This window comes from Pieris brassicae, chromosome Z (genome assembly GCF_905147105.1).
Source record: "Pieris brassicae chromosome Z, ilPieBrab1.1, whole genome shotgun sequence".
NCBI lineage: Eukaryota > Metazoa > Arthropoda > Insecta > Lepidoptera > Pieridae > Pieris > Pieris brassicae.
The window spans coordinates 5252719-5274529 of record NC_059680.1 but is presented as its reverse complement, the minus strand read 5'-3'; the positions used below and the strand labels follow the sequence as shown (position 1 = coordinate 5274529).

At 31.0% G+C, this 21811-nt stretch overlaps 2 protein-coding genes across 7 annotated transcripts; both read right to left on the bottom strand.

The window, feature by feature from the left end:
* Positions 1 to 3790: 3790 nt before the first annotated feature.
* Positions 3791 to 12425, bottom strand: LOC123718876. Of its 4 annotated transcripts, none has more exons than XM_045675826.1 (17): positions 12265 to 12425; positions 12081 to 12161; positions 11185 to 11302; positions 10788 to 10864; positions 9794 to 9951; positions 9321 to 9393; positions 8882 to 9008; positions 8326 to 8414; positions 7510 to 7653; positions 7355 to 7401; positions 7186 to 7263; positions 6770 to 6946; positions 6550 to 6616; positions 6394 to 6431; positions 5426 to 5616; positions 4569 to 4776; positions 3791 to 4132 (listed from the first exon to the last, which is right to left on the bottom strand). In XM_045675826.1, the coding sequence occupies exons 1-17, from the start codon at positions 12290 to 12292 to the stop codon at positions 4061 to 4063; spliced, it is 1773 nt and encodes a 590-aa protein (XP_045531782.1). In that variant the 5' UTR covers positions 12293 to 12425; the 3' UTR covers positions 3791 to 4060. The 4 variants fall into 4 exon arrangements, with proteins under 4 accessions (XP_045531782.1, XP_045531783.1, XP_045531784.1 ...); XM_045675827.1 differs by having other exon boundaries at positions 4569 to 4773; XM_045675828.1 differs by having other exon boundaries at positions 7510 to 7644.
* A 4094-nt stretch (positions 12426 to 16519) lies between these two features.
* LOC123718582 (cdc42 homolog) lies at positions 16520 to 21514 on the bottom strand. Of its 3 annotated transcripts, none has more exons than XM_045675218.1 (5): positions 21401 to 21514; positions 19508 to 19782; positions 19262 to 19371; positions 18975 to 19172; positions 16520 to 18725 (listed from the first exon to the last, which is right to left on the bottom strand). In XM_045675218.1, the coding sequence occupies exons 2-5, from the start codon at positions 19683 to 19685 to the stop codon at positions 18636 to 18638; spliced, it is 576 nt and encodes a 191-aa protein (XP_045531174.1). In that variant the 5' UTR covers positions 19686 to 19782; positions 21401 to 21514; the 3' UTR covers positions 16520 to 18635. The 3 variants fall into 3 exon arrangements, with proteins under 3 accessions (XP_045531174.1, XP_045531173.1, XP_045531175.1); XM_045675217.1 differs by having other exon boundaries at positions 21363 to 21497; XM_045675219.1 differs by lacking the exon at positions 21401 to 21514 and adding an exon at positions 21208 to 21309.
* Positions 21515 to 21811: the final 297 nt, after the last annotated feature.

The following is a 21811-nucleotide window of genomic DNA, read 5'->3' as shown; positions in this document are numbered from 1 at the left end:
AAAAATTATCTGAGCACAAAAATATTGTAAATATATATGTAATGCTTTGTATGTTTAAATATCCGTTCGTATTACATGCTATTTATTAATTAGCAGTTAATCTTATTCATAAAAACTAAACCAAGTAAAGTACCTTTCGTCTGTGAAATTGTGTTTACGCTAACAGTCAGTCTTAGTCAGTCGAGACTAGGCGTTATAACTTCCGTTAGCCCGTATGTTAAAAACGTTGTGACATACTGAGCGCTTAGTCTCTGAATTTTATGTCGGTTAGAGCAGTGAACACAATTTAGTTTTTATGAAACAGAAATAAGTATAGACCTATTAACTTTTCTTGTTGATGTTTAAACTTCTATATTAAGATCACTTATCGTTTAATAAATTTTAAAATTTTTACTATGCGTACTTATAATTAGTAAAATGGTTAACCTTAGCTTAAAATAATGTTTATTGCAGCCTCCCACAATAGCGGGTTGATGAACTTTATCATTAATTAATGACACAATAGTGTAACCTTCTTATAAAAAATATATCAGTATAAGTGCTGACCTCTTTCGTCTCCTCACTCAAATTAAGTTTACGATATGATGTAAGGAAATATTTGGGGACCTACCATGAGCATTGTAAAATGTTCCAGTTGAGGTGACTTTAGGTTCATAAATTAAACACATTTTTTCTGACTATAACCTCCAAAACTGAAACGTGGAATCGCAAGACCGAACAAAAGAACTTAACTAACGAAAGAACTAACAAAGAAATGATTCTATGATAATTAATTCAATCCGAAAATATTTTTAATCATTTGTCAATTATAATAAGCTATTACGTTTTATGTACATATAAGTGAAATTTAAAATATATTTAAAATTTATTTAAGCAATACATTTTAAAAGTTTTTAAAATTCAATAATAATTTTCATAGGTGTTCTCTTGGTGAATTATAAAACTTTAGTCTTACAAATCATTTAACTAAAATATGATGGGGTAAGTATTCATCACTATGCTTTATTTCTTTTTCCATAAACAATAGCCTATATCGAAGTGATACCTTGATGTTAAAACCTTCACATAACTTATGTAATCAAATAAAGTATACAATTATTAAGTTTATATTTTATAGAAAAACAATCATAGTCAACTTGAAAACGTGAAAATTTTCTAGGGTTTTGGCCATCAGCCGAATGAGAGAACTACTCGGCTATGAGCGGGAGATGTGGATTTGGTACCTAAAATCTTATTTCGATAGCAAAATAACAGAGTAGAAAGTAGGTATCTACAATATGGGTACAAGTACATATGTATCGGGTAACAAAAATAACTTTACTATAAAGTAGGTTAATTTTAATTGTACAAATTAAATTTATTTAATATAAACAATATTAATTTATTTTCAGCTCCATCTTGGCAAACTCTCTGAAAAGAGAGACTAATTGGTGAAGGAGAGCCCCAGTGAATAAAATACATATTTATTTTATCCCAAATGAATATTTTCTATCTCGATGGCGTTATCCAAAATAAATAAAGACCGTGATTGCATTATATTAAATGGCTATTATTTAAATATGTAGTATAAATATGAATACCTATGTTTATTTAAACAAACTAAACAGCTCATAAATACAATTCATGACCACAAATAAGTAAATAAATAATTAATCCGGAGGCATCTGCCTGGTACGAAAAATACATTCAAAAACTAATTCACCGATACACCAACTAACACCTATTTTTGTACAGTCTTTACCTATAGTATTGATTCCTAGTGTATAACAACATTATTACTTAAAATGACATATATTATTATACTATAAACCAGCTTCCGCCCTCGTTCTCACGTATTCTACCAAAATCTCTTGCGACCTCTTGAACGATAAGTCCGTGTATATATAGCAAACCTTACACTATAACACACCTAGACCTTGTTTAATAATCGTATATTTAAAGGCTGGAAACATAGAGGCTGCCTGGTACTTCATTTTACAATAAGTTCATTTCGTATAAATAAAAATGTTATGGCACTGGTATTTATTTTAATAAAAAAATTCTAATGAACTCCTCTGCCATTTTGTTTCTTAAAATAAACATAGATATTTATCAAACTTATAAAACGTAAATTATAGCCACTTCAAATTATTCTAATAACAGTAATTATTTCGTTTTATTTTAGAATGACACACAATCAAGATGTCTTGAGGCAATGTTCAATTGAGTATTAACATATACATTGGGGCTCTTGTTTGTCAAAATGTCTATCAATTCTGGGAGTTTGTGAAGTTTCAGCTATCAGCTAAATTAAATTAAGGTACAATTAAAAGGAATTTATTATTCTGTTACTTATTGTTTACAAGTTACAAGTTGTTTTGTTAGAAGTTTTGCATAGACTTTTAAGTCAAGAATTAATTTCACTAGAGGTATTTATTTTTGGAAAACAAATTTGTGAATAATACTTACCATTATATATATCTTACAAAATGTAAAGTTATAATTGTAGAACTCTAATTTTGAAAAATACCATGATATACATTAATAGCTCCAATTAAAAGTTGACGGATACGTTTAAAAAGTTAAGTGTCAACTGTCATAGTACCAGTAAAATTTTACATTTGTAATATATGCTACGAATAATTTTTACTTATTAAGTTTAGTAAATCCATACAAATAATTTTATATTAAAATAATTATCGTAGAATTATCAGAACATACATAGAAACCACAAAATTCAGGTAATTCCTTTGGTCGTACGAATCCAGTACGTTTGTTATATACATTGGGGGTGGTGGACTCATGGGGTACATGGTCAAGGTACGAAAAAAATGCGTTTGAATTTAAGGGAAGGGAATCTTTACTCATCAGCATCTCAACTGGATCGTTTTAAAAATGCTCATAGTAGACCTCCATGTAGATTAATAGCCTTGTGTATTCAAACACTTGAAATATAGTTTTTTTTAATACTGTTAACCTAGCTAAGGAGGTGACTCCCACCCCTGAAGTCGTGCGTTCTAATCTTATGTGCAATTAACGATTTACGGTGTTTTTTTATAAAATAAAAAAAGATGAACCCGGAAAGGGGTGAAGAATTTCATTTTATGTTTGGTTGTAACGTTTATATACAATTTCTAACAACCTCAGGGCGGTTACAATCTAGCGCTTTATGCGCGCGTATAAGCTCGTACTTGGAACCTGATGTAGGCACTTAAAGACGCGCCTTTTGGCTAATGCTCAACTCATACGAGCGTTGACGCGCAGCTCATATATAAGCAAATAGCAATGTTTCTTCGTCAGAACTACTACATTACCGGTTCGAGCGAAGACGCCAGTTTACGCGCATCAGGTTTTTTTAGGCGCGTGTGCAAGCGCGTATGCTTAAACGACCGTATACGCGCAGAAAAATATGCTAGTCTGAAACCGCCCTCACCTAGGTGTCAAATCGCTCACTTCTGATTGATGAGTAGCATCTCCAGAACACGTTTACATTTCCGACCATTCTATTTGTTAACTATACAGTCAACTTATAGCTTTATGCAACATTTATATTGAGATATACTCGAACAGCCAAAATTACAGTAGTGAATATAAAAATTCGCCAAAATTACACAAGTACTTTATTTAGATTAAAATTTTACAACTTATACAAAGCTTGCACAGTTTTCATTAAAAACAATAAAAATATCAAGAAGAGCTATTCCAGGTGGCGTAAATGTGATTTTTAATAGATAAAATTTGGATTTCTATTTTTTTTAGTATCTATTTCATACAACATCTGTAATGTAACATTTCAATAATTTCTCCAATAAAAAAATACCAAATTTAAAAATATCCCTTTCCGTTATTTTCTTAGCTACACCTATTACAGTTCAATAATATATGTCAATTTTTAAATGGCTGCTATGAACGTCTGGTGTTCTGATCAATCAATCCATTACTTTAAGACTCCGTCGATGCTTTTATGTATGTTTTATCTCATAGCAGCGACATTATTGAAGCTTGCTCTATAAGCGCAAAATTAAAAACTGTCATACGGTTGACAATACTACTTGTAATTTAGAAAATAAACAATTTTGCCTTAACGACCATCTTCGTTTGATGCAGATGCTTTCAATAGTGGATCGATTAGTTTCTCCTGCTCGTCCACAACCTGTAAATCGATTTTAATATTCAACTTGAGGTCACTTGTAAGTTCCATTCAGAAAGGAGACAAACTATGTATGACTGTTAAAATCTACGTTTACCAACGGGAGTCACACTTAGCGCTAAGGACTCTCGTACGTTATCGCCAGCTATATATCTAAAAATGAATTGCTGTTCGTTTATCTCACTAAACCTCGGGAATGATTAGATTAACAATTGGTACTAAGGTTTGTCCACACTTCACAGAAATATATGTGATCATACGAAGTTCACCAGGACAACTAGTATATAATAAAATTGTTAATGAATATAATAATCAATAAAGCCGATACATAAATCTGAGGCCAAGACCGAGCTTATTGTATCGCCTGTATAATATGCGCTGGCGTTTATTTTCTATACAAAATGACATACTATCAAAAAAAAATCTAGCTAAGACAGACCTTCCCAATCTGTTCAGCACGCGCAGTGAGTTCCCTCATCAGCTGTTGTTTACGGCTGTCTAGGTCCGGATCATTCTTGTCTTCGAGACTTTTGCATATTCTTTCATACTCTCTGTACAATTTCGCGTATATTGCCAAACTTTGCTTGGCCTCGAGACTCTCGCTATGGCCCTTGGATGTTGCGTCATCTCTGTTCCTCGATAGACTGCTTAAACATGAGAATGTTACTTTGAAAAAAAATAAGAACTTAAATGTACTATTATTATACTCCTTCAAAGTATTATTTTATTTATATAATTTAAATAAAATCGCATCTAATACTCTTGCAAACAGACCTACTCAATGAATACATTCTCGTGGTCAATATGAATAGACTGTTTTCGACTGTCTACGATTTGAAAAATCATATTGGAGTCGTTATCCTTGGAAGCGTATTAAGCTGAGAAGAAAATCTACTACGGAAACTTAATTACTATGCTTTTTTCAAGATTACTGTAAAAGGAAATCAAAGGCTTTTAAAATAATTATATTTTTTATTTGTCCTCTAAAGAAGCTATAATCTATTCGATAAGTCATGTACCCTACACTAATTAGTCTATCCTTGTTAGTATTTTCATGGGGTCATCTACCCTAACAGAGAGTCATCTATGCCCAAATTATTGGTTCTGCAAAGCTAATTTCTGCAAAATGTATAATCGTTAACAAAAATAAAATAAATATCTCTTAGTACTTAATATTCATAAGGAAAGAAATTTTTAAATTGGGACATCAAATTAGATTTAACCAACTCATTTTATCCAGTCACTACATTTTATGTTTCGTATGACATCTAATAGTTTTAACATACAAGAACTTACTTATACATTGAAGTATATATGTAGTTGGGTCGACTCATTGCACGAAGAAAACGTGGCACCATACCATCCCCTTCACTGTACATGTGGAGGAGACGGTTGTAGGGCATTACCATCCTTTTATATGACGGTAGCCGAACTAAACGCCTTCCAACTCGAATAGCATTCATCTCTCGATTATCCAATGATAGAACCTTTATTGAAAAAAAAAAATAATTACTTTTTCATAAAACCTTAAACCTAAAGAGGTTGGCTTTGAAATGAAATGATAATTTAAAAAAGAACATTTTTTACCATATATGGGGTATAATAATAAAATCAATACATTTTTTCAATAATAAAATCCATTTGTTAGCACTACTCAAAACGTGTTCTCATAAATTTATAAACCGGACGCCCTACATGGGTAGTTACTGAACAAATGATAAAAAAGGTGAAAACATTGTCTTGGCGAATCGTGTAAATATTTATATAGGAACTGTCCATAATATTATACACTACCACTTGGGTATGAAAAACGCGTCAGCGCGCTGGGTGCCCAAAAAGCTTACGTAGACAAAAGACAAACGAGACTGACAATTTCACAGAGGTTTGTTACGACAAGATCTTAACCGATTTTTGGCTCGATTCATGACTATGAACAAAACTTGGCGTCACTCAACATTATTATCCGGAAATTTAAAAAATTGTCCACGACAGAGTATGGGCTGTTTTTTCTTGGACAGCCAAAGGGTAGCAATGATCGTGTACCTGAATCATGGATTGTTCTTTCAAGTTTAGGCAATTAAATCCTGTAGATGGCGCTTATAGTCAAATCATTTAAAGGCGATTTTATTCATAAAGTTATGTTTGTAGCATTGTTATATACGAAAATTCTCTTTTATTTCATTTACGTATGAAAAGTAGTGTAATATAGTATGTTACGTATCCAAAAGTATATTTGAATATATAAAGAAAAAAAGTATACTCACTGCGCTTCTCGGTGCAGTTGATGATAAGTAACCCAATCCTGTTATAACGATAAGAAAACATATTTCATTAATAAACACAAAGGTATATGATGCATGAAAAAAATAAACCTACTGAAAAATATTTCCCAAAGCCCAGAAAATTGAAAATAAACTCACCCATATGATGAGCCATAGTAAACGGAATTCCGGAGACCGGCTGTTGAATTTTCATACCATTTAGGACCTAAAAGTACATTTAAAATTAAATGATTTACCAATATTTCCTATATCTTTTCTAATTTTAATTTGAGATTCGCTTTGTATGAGATATGTCGATACGAACGTACCTACAAGCCAATGCCAGGGAAATTGGTAGGATGGAAGTCGAAAGTAATACCTGCTGAATGTTAACACCAATGTTATGTGAGGGTGCCGTGCTCTTGCTGACAATAAATGGTATATTCGAGGTACAACGCTGCTCATAGTAGCACCGCATGCCAGCTTGCTTCATCTGAGATGCAACAGTCGGCATCTCATAGTGGTGGCCGCGGTAATTAACACGGCGATGGACAAGCTAAAAATAAAGTTCCATAATAGATTCAAAAGGAATTTGAAGGCGAAGAAAGGACGGCTATTAAGGGCGAAACAAAATTTCACTAATTAGTATCATAATGTAACAAAAAATCGGGACATACACAGATACTTCACCATGTCGAACGGACGGAATTGATTTTATATTTTTTGGCATATTCATTATTTTAAAGGCTCAAATTATTTTAATTGCTCAATATACATATTGCCTTTAAATATAACCTTTTTCTTTTTTTCTATATTTGCAGTTTTCCCATCTTCAGTTCTGTTATCTTCAGATTGCTGCTCTGGCAGATTTCGCTAAATAATAAAATAATTCGTTATATTTTTCCCATGAGGAAGTACGAAAGATATTGATTAATAATAATGATTATTTCTAAAAACTACTTACTCGGTCTGGAGATTTTCTCCCGACTTCATCATTACCATCTCCACGAGCTGTAAATAATTTTTAGTTCTTATTTTACAGTGATATTAATTAAAATTCTAATTTTGACTACTACATCATATCATCTACATCAACATATTGTCCGTTTTACAAGTAACCTCTCTTTTTCTCATATTCAGGCATAACAGTTTTTTGAAACGGATGTCGTTGCCACGACTCCGGCGAGGTGCTTCCACGGCTCTTATTAAATAGTTCCACAACAGGTCTCTCCTCTTCTTGACTCACCCCCGAACCTATTAAAACTGATATTTCATAAAAAATATTACTTGTTGTTTTGAGCTACACTTTCAGTTAGTTAATTTAATTATTATAAAATCCCCTAGAAATAATAATAATAATGAATTTATATTTTAACAAAATAACCGTTTGACCACTGATTTTCTAAAATTAAGAAGTTAAAGTCGCAATTTAAGGACATTCGAACATTGATTTTTTTAATATAACTATCTAATTTTAAGACCCCCAACGAGATTCAACATGAACTTACTTCACCTAACGTAACGTGATTGCTGGAAAAAGTGCAAAGGACAAGAGATTTTCTAGAGATAGATAGTCAAGACACGGGGTTAGGTAAATGAAGGTTGAAAAAAATGTATTCACCAATCACAAACATTCATAAATTATTAAAATATAAATATAAAGAGAACGAGATTCTAGTATTTGCCTAATAATTGGTACGAATCGCTTATTCTAATAAGCATAATTTAAACTCGATTTCGATGTTGTTCCGAAGTTCCTATATAAAATCGGTCGGTTCCTATCATCAAGCGTGTTGGAATACGTGATACGAAGACTTATTGAAAACGGTATTGAAATTAGAATTATGATATATGGTCATTTATTAAATAAAATTCTTAGAATATTCTAAAATATAAACTTTGAAATGAAGAAATTTAAATTCGTTTATATCTTACGATTCATATCTTTAACTTGATCCTTACTACGTCGACGTGCACCATATACCTTTTTTGTTTCGCCTTTTTTCTTCTTAACCGTTATGTTCCTAGAAAAAAAAAACGTCATTCAAAAGTGTTTCTTAGTCTAAAGACCGATTATAATTAGCGTCCTATGTTTTGTGATATAAGCAAGTGTGTGTCAGGCACTCCACGAATTAACATTTTCAGACAAGGGACCTTCTCCGACAATATTTTAACAACCGTTATTTTATTATTTTTAATATTGTTTATTTAGTAGCACATTTTGTTTTGTAACGAAATACTGTACTTTATTGCCGGTAATGAATGAATGGGACCAGTACCTCAGCTTGGACCACGGGGAAGAAAACAATCCTGTGTCATGGATCGTTTTTAATTAAGCAAATAGATAATATTTTTTTCCTCACAGTGTTTTCCTTTAACGTATTAACAAATGAAAGTTGTCCCTCAAGAAAATCCAATTGTACATCAAGGATTTGGGCGCACACCTAAAGAATAATAAATAAATATACCACTTAGGGTTCACAATGGTTACCCGGGGAAATGATCATAGTAGTGATGACTGTCATTGTGGTCAGAATTATCCTGGATCACTTCATCATCACCGCAGGCCACCTCTTGAGGCTCACATTTGTCGGTCGATGAATCAATCTCATACACAGCTACGAAAGATATCATAATATAATTTCTCTTAGTTTTTTACTGATTATTTGCACTTATTCGATATAAGACTTGTTGTCGGTAAATAGTATCCACTCATCGACTTCAGTCTATATATAACAGAGATATGTTACAATTAATGGTTTTAAAAATGGTATCACAAAAAATTAAACTTACGAAATAAGCGACAAATCTGTTTAGTTAATAAGCTTATATTAGATTATATAGACAGCGATATAAAATCGTTTGAGGAATCTTGGTTAGTGATATAAAAAAGATGGTAAAAGTATACGCAATATATTTAACAATCTCACCATCTCCTTCAGGATGACCTCGGGACATCGGTCTTGATTTCGGAGATTTATTTGCTGAACTTACTTGAACTCGCTGCGTTAAAGGAAATTAAACAAAAATAAGAAAAGACTATTAAAAAGCTGTCGCTTTCGACTAACAAGCTGCGAAGTCATCAAGACAAAATATCGGCATATATAAAAAATTCGTAGTAATACTTTTATACTTCAGATTCTCTCTTTAATAGTGTACAATGTCGTACATAAAACTTACTTCATTGTGATGTAATCAATACGCATTGGAAAATACATAAGTTGAAAAATATACTCAGGGCTCGAAAAGGCTTATGATTGATATAAGTAGTAAAATTATTGTGTGATGGAAAATAGGAGAGGGCTGTAATAATACTAAGGATGTCCAATCAGGAATCACTCCAAAAGCGTTTTCAAGTTTAATCACCGTATCTTATTAAACATTATATATACAGTAATATTACCTGCGGCTGACGAAACATCTGGTTGTAACCCCGCACCTGTCCAACCATTTCGTGCTGCTCGACCATAGCCGGATCTAAATAGCCACGGGTTGGGTTAGCCGGCAATTCCAGTCTTCTCAACCTAGCAGCCTGCGGGGACACTTCTGTAACCATCAAAACTAGTATATTGTTAATTGCGTATACACTGCTTCACATAAAGTACGTTAATATATAGATATTATAAATAAAGTATTAGAGATATTCAATGGTAGCAGTGATCATATTTTGTCGAACTAGCTGATAAGCCTATATGCCTTAAAAAATCTACCAATCTTTTTCCCGGCTTTAACACTGCTTCACATAAAGTACGATAATATATAGATATTATAAATAAAGTATTAGAGATATTCAATGGTAGCAGTGATCATATTTTGTCGAACTAGCTGATAAGCCTATATGCCTTAAAAAATCTACCAATCTTTTTCCCGGCTTTAACACTGCTTCACATAAAGTACGTTAATATATAGATATTATAAATAAAGTATTAGAGATATTCAATGGTAGCAGTGATCATATTTTGTCGAACTAGCTGATAAGCCTATATGCCTTAAAAAATCTACCAATCTTTTTCCCGGCTTTAACACTGCTTCACATAAAGTACGTTAATATATAGATATTATAAATAAAGTATTAGAGATATTCAATGGTAGCAGTGATCATATTTTGTCGAACTAGCTGATAATCCTATATGCCTTAAAAATCTACCAATCTTTTTCCCGACTTTAAATATTGAGAGGTCCATGAAATTTAAACATATTAATAATTATCTGATTGGTCATATGTGTTTGCAAGGAAGAGATGAACAGCGCTCTATTAGAATTCGTATAGTAAACTACAAGGAGATATGTAAAACGTTAATTCAAAATTAACATTAACACTACTGGAAATTATCGAGAAAAGTGATGTAAATAATTGAATAAAGCGTGCTGTGATTATAAATAATAATTATCCTTACTCTTTTTTGGCTGTGTCCGAACACTTATAAAGGGAATATGTTCACCAGTGACAGCCTGTTCACTAACGCGTGTCATGCTAAATAAAAAATAGTTATTAGTACGCAAAGTAACTTGACAAAGTCGTAGAAAAACAAAAGTTTTTTTTAGGATAAAAATCTTACCAAGTTACGTTTAAAGACAATTTTTTACAATAAGGAAATGGCCAAATTAGTATTTTCTGTACATGGTTATATCAATTAAAAGACAATTTATGATGGCTGCAATATGACATCCGTGATATATATTTTGATTTGAAAATCTCCTTCTTTAACTTTTTTTAAATGGTTTTAAATAGTCGTTATCCTCCTAGGCTCATTATTTAAATAATACTTTATATATATTTTACTAAATGAATACCTCCGTTTTTTAAGTTTTCGCCTTCTTTTAAGACCTTTGACGGTATCAATTTTTTCTTTTAAATCATCGCACCTCGCTTCGGCTAATGTGAATTGATCGTCTACCTCCGGTATCGATGCTATTAAAATATAAAGGGTTATTGGAAAACTACTCCTCCTCAGTGGCATAATAAGCAACCGATCGATATTTTTGAGTCCAAGCTGAATTAAAGCAATCTGAAGGCACAGAACGCCGATAAACCTCCTTACAGAAAAAAATATTATAATTTTTTTAGAGCATATAAATTGCTCATTTGATTCGTGCGTGGATTCAGTCTGAGATAAAAGAAGTTCCAACCATCAAAGAAAAGGAGAAATTATTAGTAGCCGAAAGAAAAGTTTTGCGGAAGATTTTATGCCCGACAAAGAGGGAGGGTGGAAGCTGGAGACCTCGGATATTGAGACCTGATATGCGAAACCAACATAATTGGTCGACCAAAAAACCAAAAACTCCGTTGGACCGGTCATCTTGAGAAGTTCAAGCTCCAAGTGCCCGATTAGCAAGCGTATATGGAAACGTGTGCGATCGGCAAGCACGCTACTTCTCTAGTTTACAGAAACCCAAGACTCACTTTGGGTTGCTGTTCTAAACGTGACAGGTAAATACCAAAGCTGATTACTCCAGAATTATATAAACCAAAGCGTTAAATATAGCGTATAAACTAGTTGGTCGTGAGCCGAAATAAGTCAAGAGGTAGTGAAAATATAAAAAACCCTTTGTAAAGCGTGTAAAAATGTTTAAAAACCACATTCATTTATAAACTATGAAGATTGTTTCAGCTCGATAAATCTTAGAATTTTGTTTTCCTATTTTCTGTCATTGTTTTTTCAATTAACTAAGGGCTGATGGTGGCTCACCCCTTATATCCAATTTTCGTTCGGAACGTGTCCCTTCAATATTTCCTCCTGCAAGACTACTAGAACTTCTATGACGCTTATCTAGAAGAATATAATATAGAAAAACATTGATTTCGGAATACCAGGGTACGGGAATGATAAAATATCCATTGCAAATTCATCCTGACAATTCCATTATTTTTACCTTTTGTTATTTTTAATCCGTCGCCCATGTTAACTTGAAATTTTCATCACACAACTTGACCGCTTTCTTAACAATTTGAAAAGAAAGTGCCTTTTAATAGTAAAATATAAAAATTATGTTGATTAAAAAGCACTAAAAAACCATCCCGTCAAATATGTCAAAAAACAACAATTTGTTTTTTTTTATTGACAAATGAGGGCAACCTCTAAATATTAATTTTAGTACATACTGGCTGGAAATTAATAAATATAAGCGCTCGTTTTTTTTAATATTTGGCAATAGTTTTAACTTTATGCCACTTTCAAGTAAAAGCTTTGGAAACGAGAAAAAAATAAACAAATACATCAAACAGGAAACATAGGGATAACCTAGTTAAAAACAAAATATGTACATAAATATATTACATCTTAATATTATTATTGATTATGAAAGAAGATAATGCATTATAATACAATAAAGGATAATGTAAAAGGCAGGAGATTTTAGTCAGAAACGGAATTTGTAGTAATTGTAAGGAATACAGAAAGAAGGTGCGGTCATATTGGGAACAAAAAAAGAAAATATGGTCGAGGTCAACAATACTCACAAATATTACTTTTAACAATACGAAGTCTTGCTTGCCATATCCTAAACGAATACTAGAAATGATAGAAGTCACAATTTTAGAACTTTTAACCTCAAACAACCTTGGTTTACTGGGGATTCAGGTTGGAATTTCAGCATAATGTGTGCCTTTGAACTAGCTGTTTCTCAACCAAACATCATTTCATGTCTCCCAAAGATGGGTTTTCTGAAGAGCAGCTAAATCATGACAATAATTCATGTATGGGACTATATCTCAATACTTTGTAGCTTCTTTGGCAAGCTCATCAGCCTTTTCGTTTCCTTACAAGATAATTGTGTAATTTATTTGAGAACATATTAAAAGTTTATCACGTATTTCGCAAATAATAGGATAACAAAGTTTCATGTGGAAAGGAAATTTTTCAGTAGTTTGTAATGCACTTTTTGAGTCTGAAAATATGATTGTTCTTTTAGACTTTAATAAAACAACTAAGTAGTCCTAAAGCTTTTAAAAGAGCAAAACACTCCAGAAAAAAACGCTCGCTTCCGTTAAATCAATCGCCAACGCCAAGATGTCGCTTCTTTCAGAGTAAACCGACGCGACTGAGACATTTTGTAGCGATACTGTACCACAAGAATCACAAAACGGGGGCGATGAAGTATCGCGCTATCTATTGGGTTACTGACTATTCACGTTCGCCCAAGCAATCACGATTCCGTCAGTGGTTACTAGCAAGGTGAATTTTATTCATAAAGCAGGGGTTAACGCTGCCCATGGACACTCACATTGCAGGTTTTTGCGATTTTTTGTCATGTTTTTTAAACTGATTTTTTCGCAATTTGTAAATTATTTTTCCAAAAAATAAACCTGTTGATAGCGCAACAACCACGCACCACATTACGTCCTAGTCTGTATATCTCGGGAAATGACATGACTCTATAATATTCAACTCTAATAGCTAAAACTGTTGGCCTGAAAAGCCCGGTATCTAGGCTATATACTCCAAAAAAAAAATTTGCTAATACTGTCACTTTTTCTGTCAATCCGTTTACAGGAATCGAATCTGTCTAATGCCTTTCCAGTGTTGCCAGACAGGGGATTTTTCCTAGATTTAGGGTTTTCTCAACCGAGCTAGGGCAGAATAGGGGGAAATAATATTTGGGGGTTTCTTTAGGGGAAATTTCAAAAACACACCAAATGTTTTTTTTTTTCATATAACGTTCCTGATTTTGGAACTAAATTGACGTACTAACATTGTAAGAATAGGATGTGTATGGTTGACCGTACATAATGTATATTCGTTTAATCAAAAACCGAATAAAACCTGAACCTGTCAATCAATTTTCTATTACAGATACTTTGCGTAATGCCTTTCATTTCCCAACATGACCAACGCTTTAAAGAATCGAGCCATGGCTCATAGCCCCTGCCACCTACCGCTTAGTGTGGGCATCCTAGAGGATTTCTGGGGGAAAATCAAAATTAATCTAGGGGTACGTCGCCGAGGCCATCTGGCAACACTGTGCCTTTCCCATTCCCATTCCTAGGGATAAATTAATATTATCATCATTAGGAATCGAATCGAGCTATAAATTATAAAATCATTCAGAGTTATAAATTACATCACAAGTTCAACTACAAAGAATGTTTTTGTTTAAGTTTTAATGCTTATAATATAAATGTTTCATATTCTTAAACATACTATAAATCGTCAAATTATATTACATATTATATAGATATAAATAACAGTTAGTCTTCTATCAAAATAATGTTTATTTTGTTCATAGATTTTGGAAGAATGAAGTTAAAATGTAGAAATAGTTATCGGCCAAAGGCGAGGAGAATTATATACAACATTTATTTAAAATGCTAGTGAAAGATTCAACAAAATCTCAAATCATACATTTTTAGATTTTACTGCTTACACTGATCCTGACCATTGCAGTAATCATAAATTACCTCTAATCAAAAGTAAATAAATCTTACTAGATCTAAATTTCGAGGTTTAAATCAATATCATGCAGAAATTATATTTGAAAACTTATTACTAAATAGAATGTTTTTAATTTTAATTAATAAAAATTTAATATTGTACTGTTTTCCTATGTGAAACAGTATCAACAGTTAAAATCAACAACATCATGCACTCATATATTTGTTAGTGGCTATTAAATACAATTAAGTTAAATATATTGGGCTAGTGGTATTTAAATGTCTGACATTTTATTACATTTATTCATTCTTAAATACAATTGATTGATTGATCATTCGACAACTAATTTATAATTAAAATTTAATCCATTAAAATGGACTAAAGTGACCTTTTAAGGTCTTTCTTTGTAGTTTAACTAAGAAATATAATTTTCTTTGATATGGGCTAAAAAAGCAACTGATGCATGCAAAACCTATTTATTAAAGATTGATTTCTTAAAACTATAAGTATTAGAAAATTTGAATATCAATGTATGTGTCTATGAAATGATCGAAGTAACAAACTTATCTTTAATACTAAAACAAAAGAAAAAAACTTTAAGGAACAAAATAGCATCCTGCTGCAAATATACTATTTTGATCAGTACTGCCTCACACTTTTTTCACACAAGCTAAGTTTTTTCATTACACTTGCGCCAATAGAAAGCTTCATTTCGAGGCATAAAGGCAATGCTGGATCCTCTTTATAACAGTTTTGAACAAATTGTTGGCAACTGATTTTCCCAAATCCATAACCTTTTCTCCTTCATAAGTCACATATAGAAATGGACTTTAAGTTAAACTGGCCTGAGCAGCAGTCGAAATTATATCTGTTTTATGATCCCTTTTTTCTATCAATAGTAAGATCATTAATCATTTTTGCCACTTGCAATATGTGTTGCTGCAGCTGAAATGGCAATTTTATTTTAGCCTTATTAATGTATATATACTAAATCGCGAATTAAATACTCCTCGACCTATCACTCGCCTTACTTTGGAGGAAGGTACTGATATGAATATCTTATTACCACGAAGATACTGTCGACACCAAATTGGTGTAGAAAATTTACAAGAATACTGACAGGCAAAGGCGGTGGCGACAAAAGCAAACATCTCTTTGCCGTCCCAAGAATTTAACAACTTGCAATTATGTGGGCACAGATTAGTTTAATAATATATTATAAATAAGAAGATGTCCAACTGAGTACTGATGAATAATGCATTTAATCATGGGCGATTAATTCAGATTAACCATTTACCAATTATGTAGGCAATTTTTATATCCCTATTCTCTAAAAAAAACTATTAACTACGTCACGTGTTTTGAACAGTATGTTACATACATACATTTTGTATTAAACAGTATGTACGTAACATACTGTTTATACAAAATATTACTATTAGTACATATTTTAAATATGCTAATTATTATGACCTAAGAATTTATACACAGGTAAGTAGACTTGAAACTAATAAAATAAAAATAATTTCTCAGTAGCCATGATACTAACATTTTAAAAACAGACTAAGGTCCAGGTTAAAGCATGAACTGAATGAATACCCAAACATCTCTGCCAGTCACTTCTGACTAAATTCTGAAGAGATATAATTCTTCCCCATTTCTGTGGGAATAATGACTTATTTATTAGTAAAGGAAATTATTAGGGTAATGAAAACTTCCTGATTTTTTTCTACAAAATAATGTAAATAAAAGACAGATTGTATTTAATATATTTTAATACAATAATATACACTTAATCCTTAAGTTACTGACACAAAGGAAAATAATATATTAAGAGTTAAAAATCGAATAAAATGTCAAATTCTCACATTAAAATATAATAACTGAATAAACATATGTGCCATGAATAAATGTTTGTATTAAAAAAATGTTATGAATTCACAAGAATAAACAGACAGTCTATCATAAAAAAATTATATTATTAAATACTGTTTCAAATTAAAACTTTATTATTCTTTTTTCTTATACTTACTGCAAAATTTCTTAATTGAAGTAGTCATTAATAAAAACAAACAGATTATACAACAAAAAGAAAAAATATTTTCATGCATTGTATGCAAGTCATATATATCAGACAGGCATTCAAGCCCTAATCAAACAATTATTCGCGAGGCTAACTTTTCTTCATTATGTTTTATAAGACGCTTCTAAGATTTCAATAAATTATCTTTAAAATAAAATAAATGGTAAAATAAAAAATTTAGGTACAGCTGGATTTATGTGTGTAATAAAAATATTAATGTGATGCTATATCATTCTTTTATGCTTACCTTAACCATACTATAATAATATACTGCTCTGTAATATGATATTTGAAATTTTCGAACGTCGTCAAATGCCATTAGTTATAAGGTGTTACAAACTTATCTGACACACAGATATACCTAGCTGTTTCTAATATTTCAACTTAAGTATTAGGCGGTACCGCCACAGGTATGTTGGGTTAGGTAAGTTTGTGGTACTTTGGTCTTGCGTTAATCTGCGCTTTACAAAATAGGCTTAGATAAATTTAAAAAAATACTGGTGGGGCTAGCTTTAAACCTATAAAACTAGAGATTTGGCACTTAAAAGACATGTGCGTTTAGAGTACATGGCAGTGATAAACTTAAATACAAAAATTGTGAACAGTATAATTATCCAAATGTATAGGTATTTCAAAATCTTACATGTATCAATAATAATAAATAAAATAGTAACATGGAATGAAATTATTGAATTCAGTCTTTTTGACTGCATTTATAGTAACAATTATGTTTTCCTTAGTTATTATCTATACCTAAGCCCATATCAAGAGAAATTGATTTAATAGTGCAATAAAAACTTTTACTTCCTTCATCACAAAGAAAATAAAATTTCTTGAACCTGTCCCTACAAAATTTCACAGATATCATATTCCAAGCAGTAAGCAATTAGTAAAAAAAATGCTCCTTGGTTGCATGTATTATACCCAAAACTTATCTGGGTAATGAGATAAGTTATTCAATAGTGTAACCACTTATTTATAATTAAATCAAAATTCAATCAATGTCATAAAAAATGAATGAAATTATTACTAGAGAGACTGAGATGATTCAATTATTTCCAATCCATCATTCTTAAAAATCATTACTATTTAATAGTTAAAATAATTTGATATAAATAAATTGTGAATTTTAAAGCAATGGTCATTATAATGTTTGAATTTTTATATCATAAGATATTGAAATACTATTTTAAATAATACGGAAGTATAGAAATCATATGTTATTATAGATAATATGTTAATTCAATATACACAATAAAGTTAAAATAACATATTTTTCATAGAGACCAATAATTTCTATAGTTTTGACAATCAAAAATTGTAAAATTATACTACAATAGAATAGAATACTCAGCCTCTCAGAAAATGTCAAGTAATAAAAATATTCTCTTAAACGTCTTTTAAAAAAATTGTTTAAAATGTGATAGCAATATTTATAAATAATTATTTTAAAATACCTTCAAATTTGAACCATTAAATTATATGGTGGATAACTTCAATCAAAATGGTTCTAATACAATTGCTTATAACTAGTTTACATAATAGCAATGACAAGTAATGTGGTATAAAATTGTCAAATTGGAAAACTTTCATATTGTATGGCAGCCGATCTCAAGATTATTTGCTACCCCATTTACTGTAATATTGTCACATGTGTCCTATTTAAACATGTATTTCTATTACATCATATTTGTTAATGGGCTTTTAAAATAAGTCGAATATTACAGTAATAAAAAAGCCTCGCACACTGAATCAGAAAAGCGTATGAGACCAGTGAAAGCTGGTTAATCTTACAGCATGACACATTTCCTTCTCTTTACAGGCTCTGGAGGCTCTAAAGCAGCCAAAATTGCTTCATCAAATACATTCTTCAATCCTTTCTGGAACGAAAAGAAGATGTACTTTAATCAATATACTAACTTTAGGGGTAGACAACTAAATAAATGTATATATTCACAACCATATACCTTCATAGTTAGGTGTGTATCTATTGTAGCTAAACTAAAATAAGACAATAATTGTAATAATTTATTATCCATTAAGGCTAGCATCTAAATCTAATAAGAATGGAAAATGGCACAAAAGACATCAACATTCTATTTCATGAGCTGTTAAAGGTATCTGATTACCTGTGTCAAAGCTGAGCATTCAACATATTTCACTGCCTTTAGTTCCTTTGCAAGTTTCTCTCCTTGTTCTAGTGACACTGGCTTTTGTTTGATTTTTGCCAATTTTTCCATGGTTCCTGGATCATCTCGTAAATCTATCTGTGTACCTACCAAAAGGAATGGTGTCTTTTGCTGATGATGCGTTATTTCAGGAACCCACTAAAAAAAATTAATAATATGCTACTGCCAAATCTATAAATTAATAATATAAAATAAAGACATAAGACAATAAGGTAAATATTTGTTACCTTTTCTTTAACATTTTCAAAAGAACTTGGACTCACTACACTGAAGCAAACAAGGAAAACATCTGTTTGTGGGTAACTCAGAGGTCTAAGTCTATCGTAATCTTCCTGTCCTGAAAAATAACAGACATTATATTTCAAACTATTAAATGACATATTACATTTATAGACTGCCCATGTAATATTTTTGACTTAGCTTAGAATATTATTATATAGCTTTAAAAATTAAGAGATGTCATATTTACTCACCTGCAGTATCAAAGAGCCCAAGGGTGTATGGCTCTCCTCCAATCATGACAGTGACTGCATAATTATCAAATACTGTTGGCACATATTCTGATGGGAATTTATTTGTTGTGTAGCTGATGAGCAGACAAGTCTTTCCCACAGCTCCATCTCCAACCACAACACACTTTATAGTTTGCATTTTTGTTCCTTTTCTTGTTGTGTTTGCAACAAATTGTAAAATTTGCTTATCCACTGATGTTGTTTGTCATAGCCCCCTTTTTTCAGGGTGAGGTAATCTTAAAAAAATATTTTATTAAAGATTTCTATAAAGAGAACATGAAACAAAGTTAGCCAAAATTCATACCCTAATTTGAATAATGTTATACATAAATATATAACATGCCAATAGTGGATAAAGCTATATAACGAGTCTTATACTTCTAAAGGAGGATAAACATCAGCTTAAATAACTTATTTAGTCACATTCCTATATCTATATTTGATCATGTCAAATGAAGAATATTATATTCAATTCATATAAAAGGGAATGTATATGTGAATCTGTACAGTGAATACATATTTTATATAGAGGCCACCATCCTATATGGTGAATGTACAATGCGATATTTACCTTTTTAATGTATAAAAAAGACAAGACCAGGTTAAAAAGTTATAAAAATCTATATTTTTAGTACTAGCATGCTTATAACATGATATATCATGTTTTGTACACAATAATGAACTTTTATATTTCTTAAAATGCTCATTTCTATAGAAAATTGGCCATTTTATTATATTTCATAAACTGATTGAATATTTTAAAATATTTCTATTTAAATCATTCAGAATGACAAAATTTTACTTATTGCATTTTTAGTACATTCATGATTCCAAGCAAATTTCACATTGGACCATGATAAGTAAATAAGCTAAATTTCTAAAACCATAATAATTGAATCTACAGTGTGTTAATCAGGTTTTATTAATAAAACTTTAATTTATGTATAAATTTTTTAATTTAGAATTTTGATTTCACATATTTTGTTGTTATAATATTGTTAGCATTGAGCCTAAGACACTTAAGTTAAGTTAAGAAAATAGTATTATTCTAAGCAACATACTTTTGGAGATAGACCTACATATCTTTAAAACATGTGTGCTCATTAATAAGTTATCAACCTTGTGTGTCATTTTGTAAGATTTACTAAGGCGACAAATTACTATTTTTGTATAAATATATTCAAATATGTTAAGCTAACACAGTTAACATTGGGTAGTAAAATGTGTATTTTCTGAAGAAACACAAAGACAAATTCACATTTGTTTAAATACAAATTGGCAGTTATGTAAAAATAGTAGTTATTAATAATAGTTTAAAATAAATTAGAAATGAGCAGTATTATGTATAAGCATTAAAGAGTCGCATAGCTATGAATGAGTGTAGACCAAATGCATATTGTTAACAGTAACTAATACTAAAATGTGCTAATGTTTTGAAGAGACCATTGACCTTAGCAATTCAATTATGCTGTAAGCATGATTTTTTTAAATCTTAGTCATCGCGCAATAATTTTGAAAATCTTATCTCAGATAAATACGCCATAGCAAAAAGGATGTGACTACATGCTATATATGTCATATTCAGTTTATGAAATGTATTAGACTAAAAAAGCAATCTGTTAAAAATTATTCTATCATAGCCAATTTGTTTTAACTTGTACCTTCTACTATATTAATAAAACATTTTTACATAATCACGTCACATATGTAGACGTCCATTTTGTGAAGTGTCGGATCATCAACTTTGGAGGTGCAGGGTGTAACTAGAATTTCTTTTATTATGTAGAATGTATTGTACATTCAGCAAAACACTTACCTTCATAAGTCACTAATATAAAACAAACTAAAACATACCTTCAATTCGTAATTTTAAGAAAGTACAGAGATATAGACAAGGTACAAACAGTGAATCAAATAATTAAATCCCTGGCCAATACTTTTGACAGCTGTCGGCTTGGGAGTTTTGGGGTGACCATATAATATTGGAAAAGCAATGTGACTCACCCATAGAATACTAGAAAAAGAAAATGTTGTAAATTATTGCTAAACCGATTAAATCACATTTTCTAAAACATTAGGAACGACGTTATAAAGTAGATTTTATTTAAATCAGGATGCTTATATAGATACAATATTGTAAAAAAATCACCTACACACATCTTTTTATACACTAAATTTTATATATTACTGTCTACAGAGTCTTTGCAATTCGTCAACAGTTTATAGTTTCTAATTGAACATTGTACATACTTTATATAATGTACT